Below are 17,389 nucleotides of genomic sequence, written 5' to 3'. Positions count from 1 at the left end.
AAACAATATTGCGGTGTAAGTGACGTTAAAATTAAATTTAATGTGTGATTAGTCTATCTATCTATTCCATCTATCTAATAGTCTATTAATCTATCAAAACATTCAGAAAAACCAACACTAGACGTTTATATTTTAATAGTTCCCTGTTCACCCTTTCGCATACACTGTAAAAAAATATTTGCTGACTCAACTTAAATATATGTGTAACCTGGTTGCCTTAGAATTCTAAGTTGTTTGGAATCACTTATTAAGTTGCAACAAAGAAACAATCAGTTCTCTCAACAAAATTGCAAGTTCACTTAACTAATACTGTTCAGTCAACTAATGTTTGTTTTAACACAACTTTCAATTTAGTGATCCACTTCTATATATGGATTACATGGACTAATGATTGTGTGGAGTCAACTCCAATTTACATTAGTTCAACAACAGTATATAGTGGGGCTAATGTGCATTTTGAAGTTGTCTTGACTAAGCTTTTATTTGTCTTGACTTCCTTTGTTTGTGAATTAACATCAAGTAAGTTGCCTCGGTTGCCTTGAAAATCTAAGTTCTTCCAACTTTATTCTTTAAGTTTACACAGACACAGTGTGAGACAAGAATAACCAAAAACATTTATTCACAAATTCAAGTGTTTCAATGCAAAACATTGGTAAGACACAGCATAAACACAAGGATTTCTTGTTGTGTGTGTGTTTGAGTGAGTAGAGAATGAGAGAGAGAGAGAATGTGTTGTGTGTGTGCGTGTGTGAGTGTGTTTGTATGAGAGAGTGAGTGTGGTGTGTGTGTGAAGGTGAGTGTTGTGTGAGACGGAGAGTGAGAGAGAGTGAGTGTGTGGTGTGTTGAGAAGTGAAAGAGTGGTGTGTTGAGAGGGAGAGTGTGTGTGTGTTTGAGAGTGAGAGAGTGAGTGAGTGAGTGTGTGTTGTGTGTGTGTGTGTGTGTGTGGTGTGAGAGAGTGATGAGAGTGGTGAGAGAGAGGAAGTGATTGAGTGTGTGAGTGGTGTGTGTGTGTGTGTGCGTGGTGTGTGGTGTGTGTGTGTGTGAGATAACGAATACCCGAGTGTGCAAGACGGTGGAAAAATTGAATAAGATATACAGTCACATATGTCGACAAGAAGCAAAAAAAACAGCCTATTTTGAGACAGAGCAAAACAACTCTCAGGACTTCTAGTCCACCTCAGCATCAACAGCTAATACATGCATAACAGTGTACTTACCAGAACATGCAATGTTTGACAAAGCAACTTAACAAGGCTATTTATTTGAGTGAGTAAAACAATATTCAAATGACAATAGTTTTCTCCTTTTCATCCCACGAATGACCTTACTAGGGCACAAGGTCTTAAAAGGCACACTTAAAATAAAAGGAACAGTAACACCATGAAAACCACGTAGGCAAAATAACAGGTGGCACTTTTGAGGAATATAAAAACAACCAGGACTGTATAATCCATTTCAGAATCAAACACCTTTGAGAGATAGGGAAAACTATCTGGACTACCTAGTCCGCACATACATAACTGTGTGCTTTCCAGAACTTACAATGCGATCAACAATCATTTAGTTTCACAGGCTCTTGGACATGAGCTTGTTCCGGAGTCCATTAACTCTTGTAGAGCAAGTATCTCCACCAATGTTCATTATTACCTTTTGTATTACCTCAAACATGTACTTGAGCCCTTTTGAGTAGTGGATGTTGAAGGCATAGAGAAGACCCATCAGCAGGGCGAATGCGTTGGGCACATCCTTCAGGTCTTGAAGAACAATATGCTCCTCCAGAATCAGTGCAATATCCATCATCTCCTTGGGGACAGGGCGTTGAGGATCCTCCTCTGTGACCACCAAGATTCCGACGTTCATTCATTTCACTGCCTCACTCTCTTTGGGTGGCTAAAAACACAACAAAGTAATAAGAATAGATTTCAATGAAAATTCAAGATGCATTGCAAACTTGTGTATAAAAATATCTGATGCAAACTAATGTAAATGTAAAAAAAATAAATTCAAATACATTACATGTAGAAAAAAAAGGGAAATCCAATGCACTCTTCGTCAAATATATTTAAAAAGCCTTTTTTTACTGGCTAGACAATTTAAAAACATAGGAGAAGCAACCCAAGCCACAGACAATGAAGAGGGATACAGACCAAAAAGACATCAGTGCTACAGAAGTAAAAAAATCTACTCTACCTTTAAAATGTGGGATCACCTTGAATTTTTGAACAAAAACATCCATGAGATTAGTCATATAGAATATATACAGGACATGAAGCTATTGTCAGAGTTAGAAATAATGATTTTGATCATGACTTTGTACTTCGAATGTTGCCTTCATCAAAATACAACACGGCCTCACGGCAGTTCGTGAAATGGTCAAGTTATTTTTTATTTGTTGATTCGTGTACAGGGACACGTTTATCTTGTTTCTTTTGTGTGCGGGACTTGATCCGCAGTCTCTGGGGGACGCAACAACGGGGAAATGAAACGTCACTGGGAGACGCATGACAACGTGATGGTTGGGTTTAGGAAAAGAAGAAAGGGGAAAGGACACGTCACACGCCGGGACATGATCCGCGGTCTCCGGGGTGAAAGTCCTGTGTTGTTTGACCCATCCACCCCCCAAACCAACCTCCCTGCGTGGATATTTGGCTTTTCATACTACTCCTTACCGTTGTTGCGCTTTGATCATGAAAGATGCTTCCCATTAAAATACTGGGTTGCAAAATAGACACTTTTTGCATGCATAGAATACCTTTCTAGCTGTCACTTTTTCTATTGTGCTAGGGCTGTAACTGCTGAAAAAGGTGGCTATTTTGATGAAGGCAATATTTGAAGTTCAAAGTCATACTTCAGACTAAAATAATTTCTTAATCTGACAATGTCATCATGCCCTGTTTATGTTCTAATGTTGTTAGGGAGATACACATACCAATCTTTTTAGCAATATACTTTGTGGCTATGATCTTCCTATGTAAATGTGCTGTATTTATATAGCGCTTTTCCAGTCTTAACAACTGCTCAAAGCCTTTTACATCTACAGGAAACATTCACCATTCACACACATTCATACACTGTGGCCGGGCTGCCGTACAAGGTGCCACCTGCTCATCAGATATACATTCATCACACTCACACTCCGATGCGCAGCACCGGGGCACCTCGGGGTTCAGTGTCTTGCCCAAGGACACTTCGACAATGACTATGTGTATTGTAGGCACCTGTACTTAATAATCTGAAAGACATGCTCAAAAGGTGTTACCAAATGTGGCTGTCAAGTGAACAGACTTTTCCTAAAAGGCCAGTCAAACTACTGAACGGAAACTATTACTACTCATCATCTAGAGACTCATTAAAAAGCTGAAGTTCCTTGACACCTGCAGTCTCTGTCTGTAAAGACGCAGGAACTTAGGACAAACTCATCTAGGCAGTCAAAAAATGGCTGCTTCAGGTTCATGGAGACATCCGCCAGAATTCTGCTTCATCTGCATAAAAAACATGGAGACAAAATATTATATACAAGCAGAATATACAAAAGGAAGAATGTAATACAAGTCACTTTAATAATACACTAACCTGTGCTCTGTGAACAAAGCAGACCACCTGGCTTTGGATCCTTGTCCAATGGCTCCTCCCCAATGATCTCCTTTCTCCTCAGAGAAAATGTGCTGTCAATAAGGGCATATCATATCCAAAAGTGATGATGTCTTTCCTGCAACACAATGTTTCAAGATAGACGAAAGAGAGGACCTATACTGAAAAGGTAGATTACCAATCACCCAATACACACCACCATCCTTGTAGTCATTTTCGGCAGTACCTAAAGAGTTACATACCTCAAAATCATCAATAAACAACCCAAGAGCTAACTTATTTGGTAAAGTTCATCAACTATATCTTATATTGCAGATTTAGATATATGTAAAACTGTCTGCATTCGTAAGAATAAAGAAGCAAGACTATACTTAAGTTTCCTCAATGTCCTCTTCCTCATAATCATCATTATCAGAGTTTAGGCTTAACTCAATATCATCCTCTAAATGATCGAATCTCACTGAATCTGGTCAGTGACTACGCATGGCTCTCACTTCCAAATAATATATCAGTTTCTACTCATCTACACTGGGCACATGGTGATACCTGCTCTGTGAGCCTTAAAAGTGTTGTAGACATGGATTTGAAAGAGCACTGTTTAAAAGGACAATTCACTGTTCCCTTCATAACATGCTTTCATAAATGAACAAAGTATTTTGTAAGGTTGAAAGGTTCACAAAAATCACAGTTCACACAACAGTTGTGCATTTACAGGCTCATAGTGAATTTTTCGGGCATGCTGGGAAACCAAATGTTTTTTTAAAGCTGCTTGGGTCTTGAGGGTGCAAGGACAGTCTTTGTACATGCAGAGAAAAGGGAAAGTAGTTCCATTGACTATCGATCTAACCTTTGTAAGGCCATTTTACTTTCCGCTGATTTGCTGAGGAAAAACAAAAAAATTGACAGGTACTGCATCAATCAGGCCACTGAATGAATCTTTGGTCAGTTGTTTCTGAAGAAAGAGACAAAAATACTGCATTAGCGTGGCTTAAAATACAAACAAATAGCATAGGTGTGTTGTTAGACAAGCTTGTTATTTCAGGAAATGTAATAGGACTAAGCCCTATGTTGGAAGGCTATTTAATGTTAATCAAAAATAATGCAATAGTCAACCCTTTCCCTAGTTTACAAGGCCTACATCTTTTTTACACACACACGCGCGCGCGCACACACACTCACACGCGCACACGTGAGGTAACTTGTTAGTTTATTATTTCTGTGCTACAATTGCCCATTGAATTAAAATGTACAGTTATCACACTGTGCAAGTAAAATGATAATCCTCTCCATCACAGTAAGGATTAAAGTCCTGAAAACGTATCACACACTAGCCAGTAACATGTGTGATGTCAGTGGAAGTTAGCAAGCTAGAAAAATTCAGATAAACTAGCAGCTCCACATCACAGGGTAAAATGGTTACATTAAGTACTCATTGCTGAATGAAACAACACAGAAACAGCTTAATCTGCTACAACAATAGCTAAATATAGAGCACAAACTTACATCGTTTCGGACTTCTGAACGGGCGACCGCCGTAAACACAAGGCGTCGCGGGGATTTCTTACGTAACTTCCCTACGTAACTAACGTAACCGTAATTACACCCACTGTAACCTACACAGTCTCCGTAGCGTACGTGAGGAATTCACAACATAGATGCAGTGCAAGAAAATTCAATGCCGACGAAGCTGTCGTCCTTGTTCATACTTGCACCGTATACATTTCAATATATAGCAAGCCATTATATGTATGGGTAGTTTTTAAACTAAGTCCGTCTCATCATGACCTAACGCTAGTCGGTATCATGGAGCTTGCTAGGCTTGTCAGACCAGCTAGCGTTAGATAGCGTGTCAACATTTGGGCTAGCTAACTTAGCTAGCTACATTCAGAGGTTTAGTTTGTTACTTGCATTTTAGTTGAAGGCAAGTATAGAATTTCTCCACATAACGCTAGCTGGTCATTACATAGCTAGCTACTACTGGTTAGCTAGCGTTAGCTAGTTAATGTAAAAAGTGCAATGTTCGTTAATTTCCCGCGCCTACGGCTAACATATCCCTTTAGTTTTTGAAATAAGGGCTTGCACGTTATATTGTAGGTTTGTATGCTCAGTTCACAGTATTTCGTTACAACTTTCACTTAGTAAAGACAAAACTCAAAATTATACTGAAATATTAGCTTGACAGTGGAAAAAGTTTACTTACGCCAAAAGTGAATAGCTCGGTCCTTCGATAGAGGAGAGATCCGTTAACGCTTTGATCTGCCGCTCTGGAAGACAGATTGACTAATGTGGTCTGCGCATGTGCAAAATGACGTCGCGAGCTGAACCAGAGAGTGAACTTCAACTTCATTTTGAGACGACAAAAATAGCTCAGTTGTGTCATCTGTATATTAGAATTTCAGAGCAAAACACAGATATGCATGTTATCTCAACAACAATATTGAAAAGTTTTGAGTTGAAAGTTGACTGGACGCAAAAACACAAGTTGAGTCAACAAAAAGGGGAAATAATTTTTTACAGTGTATGTTGGATTTTTATTAATTTTAGGTTTCCATCTGAAGCTCTAACTGCATGTTAGTTTTTTGTAAAAGAGAGAGGAAATTTTAGTATATGACTTTGAGCATGAAATATAAGTGTGCTCGCACAGACGCAACTTCATTTCCAAATCTGTGTGTGTGTGTGTGTGTGTGTGTGTGTGTGAGTCTATGCGTGTTTATTTTATTAAAAGCAGAATGACAACAAGCCTTTCAATGAGAGACACTGATGTGTCAGAAGCCCTGAAGCCAGTTGTCCTCTTTACTTTGTGCTTCAGTTAATTAACCATTCTAGGAAATATTTTATTTTTGTACTTTATTATGAAGTATCACCACAGCTGCAATTAACCAAAATAAAGAATTCTGAGATTGGCTTGTAAAAACGAAACCTGTGCAATGTATAAAAAGCAGACAGTTTATTTAAAAACATCAATGTTTTTGATTTCAGAGAAGAAAAACCCCCTGTACAATCTAAAATAGTTTATCCACAAATGCTACCTTTTGTTGAGACTTGTCCATTCAATTCTAAAGTACGATTTTGGGGCATAAAATGTGGCGTTTTTTTGTGGTGTAATTTTGAAATTCTTTTATTAGGATAACCCCTTGAGATGTACCATCTCGTTTTCGAGGGGGGTCCTGGACAAGATGCCACACAAACAAAAAAACAACAGAATAGGTAATAGATCATAACATGATCATTCAGAATATAGCCAAAGTTTACTGTAAAATGTCAGTGAGATTCAGTGATTCAGTAAAGAGAGAAGAGTGAGGAATGAGATCAAACTAGAATGGTGTTAAAGTCTGCATGTACGGTTAGTATGAAAGGGAGTTGCCGAGGCACGTCTAGACAGATAGGGTAAAATAGACCTATTGACTGGGGAAATGCCCTTGTCACAGCAGCAAAAAAAACAAAAAAAAAACACATTAAATAGGAATAGAATAGGGTTAGGGTTGCTGTGTTGAAATCCATTTTTGTAAGGCATTCATATTATTTAGTCCTCTACATTAACACCTCACATTATAAAACTCATCGCATACAACAGCACCACGCTAGCCTGCACATACGGTAGTAGACACTGTTGTCCTAACAGCCCATGGTGTCCAGTCTGGAGCTGTGGAGAGACAAAAGCAAGCCAAATAAAGAATAAATAGAGTACACTACATGTGTATTCATACTTTGACCTACTGAGACAATTCTAGGTAAAGATATAGAAAGGTCTTCTGGGCTTTCAAACATAGGTCTCTGGTACTTCAATGTTTTTTGGCTACTCTTATCCAACATCACAGATCCATTATGGGTAGAGGTGCAATGCTCGGCATTTAGCATCTGGTATGCTAAAGGGATTAGCCTAGTACCACTGTTGAGGGACAATGGGGGGAAATAATGACATCAAGGAAGTGTTCGCTGTTCTCTTAGGGCCTGCATCAGTGACAGAGTTTAAAATGTATGTTGTAGAGCTTATTTTAAAGATTAAATTAATGATAATGCTGTCCTGGCTGCTAAATGGTGGAATGATCTCCCTATTGACATCAGGACGACCAAAAGCCTACACAGGCTTCTCATCAGGTCAAAAACACATCTCTTCTGACTGCATCTTGGATGACCAAAAAAAATAATAATTACAGATGCACTTTCACATGGCTCTTTTTAGTTTGGGTTATTTAGAGCTAATTTACTTGCACTTACGTCTTGCTGTCTGGAGTTTGTACCTTTGCTTTGGATAAAAGTGTCAGCTAAATGACATGTAATGTGATGTAATGTAATGATCATTCTTAGTGTGAGGGAGGCTAGCCCGTAACTTTACTTAAGCAGCATTAATTGATTTATTTTGGCCACTTGGGGGCAGTGGAACAGGCTGTAAACACAACATTTACATCATCTGTATTTCCGCATGCAACAAATAGGTAGAAACATTAGCTTTCATTATGATCTCCAGCTAACTTTGTCTGTCATGTGGTGTTGGACAAGTAGCGTGCCGTCATTCTTTTGAGCTGTTTATGCTGGAGACTGCTGCAGATAAAAAAAACAAGAATGTGAGGTATGTGTGAACAAAACATTTGTAGGTTGTAAAACCAAAACAATGAGCTGAAAGAACCCAAAACACTTCGTCAAGTTAAGGGGGGACTGCAAACATTATAAACAACTTCTTTCACATTTCACAGTGTTTTTAAACCATTATTAATATGGAAATGTGGATTATCACATTATAATATTTGTAGTTTCATACGTATGGTAGGAAAATAGGATACGCAAAAAAGAAAAGCACATTCAGCAATGTGAAATAGTCCCTTAAAAACATACCTGGTTCTGTACCTGGATCCAGATTTTCACCAAAAAACTGAGACTTATTTCTTGGCCACTAGCTAAAATCTCCACCAAGTTCCATTTAAATCTGTAATTAAGTTTTGGAGATAGCCTGCCAACAAACAAACCAACAAACAAGGCTAAAAACACAAGATCCCTGGCATAAGCAGAATTAAATCTAATTTTTAAGTTTTCACCTATTTAGCCTTGGCAGTGTTTTTTTGAAGTAGCTATCACAAACCATGTCATGCAAATATCTGTGGTACAGCCAAATAAAGAGAGATCATACACATTACATACAAGCAGACATTTTATAGCACACTGTTAACATTCCTATTTCTGAAAACCTATCATTTGATTTTTTCGTCTTGTGTTGTACATTCTAAATTGTTCTTTTCCAAATATCATTGTACAGTGTATGCCACACATCACTGATCACACGACTGCTATTTCAATTTGTGCATGGCTGGTAATGGACTGTATGTGCTCTCACTTGATTTAACACAATATTTCAAGCTGAAGTCTGAGATCTACCAACTTTTGCACGCTGCGAAAGCACAAAAATAAAACAATCCTGTAAAGTCAGAAGCATCTAGCGCTTTAAAGAAGTCAAGATGGTGCGTTCCAACTGGTTAATTATTTACTTGAGTGGCTCCGCTGACTAAACACACAAAAAGACGTGTGGTGAACAAATAGCAGGGGAAAGATGTACAATTAGGAAAGTCAGTGGAGCAGAGACACAACAAATTGCGTTTTCAGACTTAATACTATTGTATTTCTGTGGTTTAATTGAACATGAACTGAGCATGGACATAACAGATTAAAGTCTACAACCAGCCATGCTGATAGGGCTTGCAGCGGAAAATATTGCAAATGTATTTTGAAACATATGGCATCGTTGGATGGGAATTATTTTCTGGCGTCTCAGACTCGCATAGGCAAGTTACACAGTATACACTTGGCACGGAAAGGGAATAATTCATAGGAAGAGATTATTCCGAATCTCCTCACATATCCATGAAAAACAACCTCATGATGCAAAACAAGTAGCAAAACTTGAAGATTACTCTTTGTGTTGTATATGTAGCAGAAAGGTAAAAACATCACAGACAAAGTTACTTTCAGTTTCTCAGGATCTTTGGATATGTTGTCAGTTAGGTACTTAAACTCTTCCGTGAACTTTTCTGACTTTTCAGCAGTTCACATTCCATTTGTAATAGCACAGCTGCTCAGAACATTACAATGATAAATAGTTCACACATGTCATTTTGAATGTCATGTTACCTCAGATCATATAAGATCTACATGATCCAATTGCATGCTGACAGAGCACCTCGTTAACCCAGCAATAACTGATCATTATTGGTGATTTAGTGCTATCTGTATTCAGCATGAAGACATCTGTGTCTTCTTGTTTTTTTTCCACTGAATAACTTTACTCCCTGGCAAAGAGGTCTTTACATAATGCATTCAAATTAGAGCACAGATGAAAAAGCATTGTATTCAGTGGAATTAAAAAGCTGTCGTTTTTTTTTTTTTTACTGCTGCAAGGTTAGCAAGCTCACTGCTGTTTTTACAAGTCCTGACTTATGCAGGAAATTATAATTTTACTTTGAATTATTACATAAAAGCCATGAAATGGGAAATGGGCTGTTACAGGCAGAATGAAGGAAGTGACACCACAGTTTAAATAGAAAGCTATTAAAGTCCAGGGTTTTACACATTTAATAAAAAAAAAAACAACTAATGCATCATTGATGTGAACAGGTGCCACATTCACATTTGAAGAGGTTACGTCCCCAAACAATAGACACAAAAGAGTACAGAAAAGCAATTCATGCCTGCATGCGTCTCCCATTGCTGGGTCTCTCTCCACAGCGCTCTGTCAGCACTGGAGACTGGTCTGGCCACACCACCTATCTATTCTGAGATAGGGGGGAAAACACTCTGGCTTGTTTTATGTCTTTAATATCAATCACAACAGTTCTGGTAGGTGCCAAGTCCCATCAGTGGAGGTAGAGAGAGGGGAGGAACTCTCATGCTGGATGTCAGGCAATACTCTGGAAATGTACGTCCTTTGAGTCAGACTGTATATGTGCTGGCTTAGCTGGGATGACATTAAAGGAGAAAAGTTGATCTATAGGAGAATATATACTTGAAAACAATACAGAATCCCTGAGAGCCTTAGTGCGTTATGTTCCGTTAGATTTTTTGAATTTCAATCTGAATTGTGTGTTTTTCTTTTCAGAAATAAAGAAATGTTCAACTTTATAACATAGGAAACCTTATAATTTGGTTTGTTTGCCTGTCAGCAGTATTATGGAAACACTACTTACCCATTTTTCATGAAACTTGCTGGTAGGATGTGGCATGGGCCACGGAAGAACCCATTATATTTTTCACCCAAGTTGTTTTTCTCTTTCGTTAACATTGCAGGGTAAGAGCACTGTGACATAATCCAATTCCGTGCTTGTGAAATTCAGATACAAAAGGAAGGCATTGTTTGTTGATGTCTTGTCTTGACCTCACACACAGCATGTCTGTTGTTATCTGGAAGGCATATAAATATAAACGAAAAGCAGAAAAAGAAAGCCGCTTAGCCGTCGTGGCAAAGACAGATTACATGACCGTGGCTGTTCTGACACCGCAGCAGCTATTTGTCACTATTAGTTTCCATTAACTTTAGTGAACACATTGTCAAGATAACCCCAGGATAGTCCTCGGCTGTGACATGTGGAAAAACTGCAAAGTGACGACGCGGTTTGCACGCTTCTCACTTATCTAACGCCATCAATTTAAGTAAACAACCCAAAATGACCGATAATAGAGCCTGTTTGAGTCAAGTGGACAGGTGGGTCATCAACACACACAAAGGGCTGGAGTGATGAAACGCTCTCATGACTACCGTCAAGGCACGCACGCCCTGAAGCAGTCTCCCATAAACTAAAAGATGATGAAAAGCATCCAGACAGTAAAAGTGTGATTTTTAGGGATACCAAACATCACTTCTAGGATAAAACACATAATGCACTTCCTGTCAAAATCTGTATGACACGTCCAAGAGGAAATACAGGCCTCAGGGAAACCTTTAAGAAAATACCTGAAACAGCCTCAAATGCTTCCTGTCAGCTTTGTCAGAACCCAGACTGGAAACCATTTATCCATAATCTAGTCTTTTGTGTTTATTAATAAGCACTTTACCAATCCTTTAACCCAGTTTCACCTCTAAATCATCTAACCGAATCTTGTGGTGCTTATTCATGCACTGTAAATAATGGCTGTGAAATTTACAGTTATTCACTTTAGATTTCACAGTAACATTAATGTACATGATTTTTACAGTAGAATGCTGTAAAGTTTACATTACAACGTTGTAAACACGACAAAATCCAAATAGTCTAAGTAATATAGTTGAAATCACAGTAGTCAAAGCATTACTGTTAAAAATAGTACAATATAGCCACTATAGTACTCTAAATAGTAAAGTAAACTACTGTATTTTTACTTTTTTTAATCTTATGTTGTTTAGTTGTTTTGTATTTTACAGTGAATACATAAAATACTGTAAATGGAAGTAGGGTACCTTTATAGTAAAAAGAATTCACAGTAACTTGCTGGCCAATTGTTGCCAGTAAGTCACTGTAAACTTTACGTTAAATGTGTTACAGTGTGGGGTTTTCCACCAGTTAGAAGACCAACTGACCAATCAGAGCTTTACAGTTGGGATACAAATACAGTATCTTAATTTAGCAGATTTCTTTGGTCACTGTAAAAACATTTACTGCTCTTAGCAATCACTACCACAGCTTTTGTTTATGCTGAATATTACCTGCCGTACAAATGTAAAATAAACCTTACCTTGCATGGCTGCTGGATTCTTGAGATACCACAAGATCATGTGAAAATCGGGGGAAAACTTATCACCCAAAAATTCCATCTTGTCAAGCTTCAAGGAAATGCGTTTGTGTGCGAACAGCAGCAGACAGAACCAATCAGCGTCTGGGTGAGGAGCTGCGGTTGTGGTATAGGTGTGTTTGACGGCCGTGACTCTTCATTCATAACAACAATGGCAGGTGTGACAGACAAATGGTTCATCCAATTATCTGCCAGGTATTTTTTTGAAAGTGCCCAGTGCCTGCCCTTTCCCAAACAGTTTCCTATGACGGCTTCTCAGATGGTGTGTCAGGTCATCTGGCGCGTCAGGTTAAAATAACCCTGCTTTCTAACACAAACTGGCTAAAATGAACACATGAGAATGGATGAGTTAACCAAAACAAGATGGCACTTTTAATCTATCTAATAAACAGTCCATAAATCCTAAAACGGTATGTTTTTGGCATTTCCCTCAGTACATCTTGGCACTACAGTGGTGGTCACCAGTGCTGAATCTGCTCTTAGTACTGCAAACATGTGCTTGGTTTCTGCTGTTGTAACAAATAATTGAGAGTAAAAGTATTATAGGGTATTAAAAGCAGCGATGCAATGTTATCCTTTTACTGTGGTGTGAGGCTAGTGCTAATTCAATAGGATTGCAAATTTATAGTTTCATATTCAGGCTGTGGTGTAGTTAAAGTGTCTTTATTTTATGGCAAGCAGTGAGTACAAAACCACAATGGAGTGCTTTTTCATCTAGTGTCTTCTCTTTTTGATGCAATTATGAACATATAACAAAGATACGGGTGGGTTAAACATTAAATGATTTTGTGCTATGGTGGGATGAAATGAAGGCAGGACAGTAGACTAACTGGAAAACTAAGCTTGAGAGGAAAAGAGAAGCTTACAAAACATGCTGCATGTGTACTTACTTACTGTATCTGTGCTGAAAGAAATATATATATATATATATATATATATATATATATATATATATATATATTATATGCTATACATACTACTGGGCCAGATTATAAATTTGGAGAAAATGACACGGCAACCATGGGTTGATTTCTTTTGTCACAAATCCTTATTAGCTCTCTTTTCAGGACTTTTTCAGATTTTGTGTGGCTGACAGACTTTTGTGTGAGGACTGGGTCAGAAATTCTGTCTGACCTTCTCAAGCATACAGTAACAAGATTGGTGACAGCTGTGCAAGACAGTTTACTGTCTCGTCTCTGTCTCAGTCCTCAAAACCTTTTTAGACATCTAAATCGGGATTTCTCTGCTCTCTTATTGAGCTCGGCGCCTAGGTGGAAACTGCCGAATGATAGGATTTGCCACACACACACACACACACACACACACACACACACACACACACACACACCCCACCACCACCGACGACACAGACGACACACACACACACACACACACACACACACACACACACACAGGACAATAATTTGCAATTATTAGAATAACAATGGTAAGAGCATTTTTGCTGTTGTAGTTGTTATCTGTGTGACCTTCATGCATTAGGTTGTTATGACTGATAGAGAGGGAGGTGTAACTTTAATTCATTTGCTGTTGGTTGTTTAATCATTTCATTGGTTGTTTCCTTTGATTGGTTTTTGGAGAACAACTTGTCAGGCTGTGGAGTTCATCTTTTGTTTGACACTGTAAATAAACACAGACTCACTTTGGCACAGAGTTATTTATAAAGTTTAACTTCTCTGACTCTGGTCTCCATCTATAACAGTGATGGGTACAGTGTGTTTCTCTATAGAATGTAGTGTATAACAATATGTCTTGGAAATGTCCCCACACTGTCCTGAGAGCCGCATGATGCTAGGAAACAATCCTTCAGACAAACATGCCACACTGAGGCACTCTAAATCTCCCCATAGAAATCCTGTTGGAGAAGCACTGGAAACATTGCTTCGACTGCACAAAAACACATCACAACATCCTTTTGGTTTGGTTGTGTTTACTTTTTAATCTGCTTTTGCAAGGACTCAAAGACTTGGTCATATTTGGAATGCAGAGTGGGTCTAAGCAGGGATTCAGACCAAAAGCCTTCACAGAGTCTCTCTTGCATAATGTGAACCGTAAATGGTCATTAAATGCTCCATGCTAGCAGACATCGTAATAACAGTCACTCTAGCATCAAAAGCTACACACACATGCCTCTACAAACATCTGCTCTCATTAACAGGTTTAACCATGTAATCAAATGCAGCATAAGCTCAAAAAGTACTTTTTTCACGTAACTTAGTGTCATATATTTAGCAAAATCACCAAAAGTAAGTCACAGGAACAAAATGCGTACCTTCCAAGAACAAAAAGAGGAAGTAAACCTAGCAGTTAGTTTTAAACATAGAACATATCCCACAATATCTAGCACACATAGACCTTTTACAGGAAAGTGTCCAAACTTTACATGAAAACATATTGAACATCAAAGTACAATAACATCCCTTATGGAACCATGGGAGAAGTAAGAAATGTTACACCAAAGATGTTATTGAGTACCTTTCAAAATAAAGTCTCTGCTAAATCTACATATGAATGTACAGGGATGTGTTCCCTGTTCATAATAATAGAGCAACAACATACACACCACAACCCATTGTCACATCATTTACTCAAAACTGCTAAATGGCATTCTGTAGATAAAGAAAAGGGCTTACATCCTGAAACTGTCACAGCCAGGCTGGTTCTTTCTTTTAGAAGCCAATTTTCCTGCTGGTTAGTGCAGCATTTTCCCAGCTCAGTTTCAGTTTTCTAACCATTCCTTGATAAACTGACAACACAATACCCTTGATTTCATTACCTCCCGTTTGGTTGCTAATTACATTTAAATTCAGTTCCCACAACAAATATGTAAATTGACATTTAATCCATTGTATGTTTCATTCTTTTGATGTATATGATACTGTGAAGGTATTGTTTTACAGTTTCTATTAATGATCACATTGACATGTAGAACCTTCTGTGTGTTTAGGGGGTGTTTGCATCTCCCAGTCTGTCAAGATTCCCCGGGAGCCCAAGCAGGGAGAGTTTGACAAGGTCATCCGACGACTCAGAGAGAACCCAAATGCAAGAGTTGTCATACTTTTTGCCAGCGAAGACGATATCAGGTACGGCGTGGTAATAGCTACATAACTCTCCTTTGAAGATTCGATAAACACGGCCGCAGTAGACGGGGCACAAGCACGTGGGACACAGCCGTTTCAGTCCGGCGCTGCCAGACCACTGTGTAATGAATTGCAAAACAAAATCAAAGTGGAGCCTGTCGGGATGCTGACCTTATCCATGGCAACATCTGTTTCCTCACCTTTGCAGGCGGCTACTCCATGCAGCCAAAAAGGCCAACCAGACAGGTCATTTTATCTGGGTGGGTTCGGACAGCTGGGGCTCAAAGATCTCTCCGGTGGTGCACCAGGAGGAGATGGCAGAGGGAGCAGTCACCATCCTGCCCAAGCGGCAGTCCATCAAAGGTACAGAGAAGACCATTGTGCATATGTCAGATCTCCCGTTTTAATAAAACAATGTGCATATTTCAGTGAAATATTCTTTTCATGTGATGCACGGCTGTATGTGTTTGCAGGAGGATAAAAGTTACTTTGTCACGCTTAACCATTAATCATTTAATCATCAAAGGTCTAAAACACAAAACTTCTGTCAAACAAAGCAACAATGTAAATTGAACATGTGCTATATTTAATCAATTTTACTGTAGAACACATCAGAGCCCTGGCTCACAGACTGAACCAACACTGTTGTTTACACTGCCACTCACTGTGTCGGCGACAATAAACCCATTGATCTGTCTAGGGTTTGATCGTTACTTCATCAGCCGAACTCTGGAAAACAACAGAAGGAATATTTGGTTTGCTGAGTTCTGGGAGAACAACTTCAGCTGCAAACTCAGCCGTCACGCCGTGAAGAAAGGGTCCGGGCTGAAAAAGTGCACAAGTAAGATACTCTCGTGTTGTCGAAAAAGCTATTTAACGTGTCTTTTGTTCAAACTTTGAACCAGTGTGAGAAACATTCCTCTGATGTCTTGAGGGAGGTGACACATTTGGCTCACGGTGTGTTCTGACAGCACTGCCTACCTATAAAAAGTGGAGCACCTATACACTCAATATTCCAAACTATAGTTATCTCACAGCTCATTTCAGTATTTCTGCTGAGTCCAATGTGTTTACCCACATAACAAGTGGATGGCTCAGCTGGGCTGCATGGTTCAAGCTTCAGGCTCAGTCAGTGCCATACGTGTTATACCGCTGTGGAGAGCACAATTTGTCCTAACTTGGAAAAACACTGCACATTTTATAAAGATTTAAACACCAATTAAGTCATCCAACATGTATTTAGGGGACGAGGGATATAATAGTGTTACCTGGGGGTTTCCTTGCACTAATCTCCCTTATGCCCTCATATTATTTCTGTTTAATTGCTTAACCATTTTGCTGCACTAATAGTGGTTAATATATAAGATGATTCATTCTAATGACAGCCAAAGGGATGGACATCACAATGTCAATCATTTGGGAGTCATGATGTGAGGCACATGCTTATTATGAGTGGCATAATTATCTACAGTACATTGTTAATTCTTATTCACAGGTTATCGGAGGGGCATTCAAGATATTCCTGACAAAATTATTTAGCCGGGCCAGCAATCCTTCTTTTGTTGTTGGCATTTGTGCCTGGCAACGGGCATATTTATACTAATTGAACATAATAGAACAGGTTAAAACAACTGGTCAATCACATCAATCAGCCAATACAAAGAAATTTAACTACAGTATACAGTATAGACTTACGATCAAAAGTTTTGGGTCACTTTGAAATTTCCATTGCACTCCATTGTAGACAGAATACTGTCTTTTAACCAGGGCATCAGTTTTCAGATTACATTATATGATTACATAATTGCAAAAGGGTTCTCAAATGTTTTCTCAGGTACTTTTTTGAAATATCAGATTGATAAACAGCACGAGCCTTTGGAACATTGGATGAATGGTTTCTGATAATGGGCAATGTAGATTTGCATTAAAGATCAGCCACCCACTCAGAT

General features: G+C 38.7%; 1 protein-coding gene across 1 annotated transcript in view; it reads left to right on the top strand.

The window, feature by feature from the left end:
* grm4 (glutamate receptor, metabotropic 4) overlaps window positions 1–17,389 on the top strand; it is a 206,522-nt gene that overhangs the window by 148,375 nt on the left and 40,758 nt on the right. Inside the window, exons 4-6 of the mRNA XM_032513076.1 lie at window positions 15,308–15,443; window positions 15,649–15,803; window positions 16,141–16,281. Of these exons, the coding sequence (XP_032368967.1) occupies window positions 15,308–15,443; window positions 15,649–15,803; window positions 16,141–16,281 (432 nt within the window). The remainder of the gene's footprint in view (window positions 1–15,307; window positions 15,444–15,648; window positions 15,804–16,140; window positions 16,282–17,389) is intronic.

The sequence above is a fragment of the Etheostoma spectabile genome, chromosome 4 (assembly GCF_008692095.1).
Source record: "Etheostoma spectabile isolate EspeVRDwgs_2016 chromosome 4, UIUC_Espe_1.0, whole genome shotgun sequence".
Classification (NCBI taxonomy): domain Eukaryota; kingdom Metazoa; phylum Chordata; class Actinopteri; order Perciformes; family Percidae; genus Etheostoma; species Etheostoma spectabile.
This window is presented reverse-complemented; position numbering and strand designations above follow the sequence as displayed.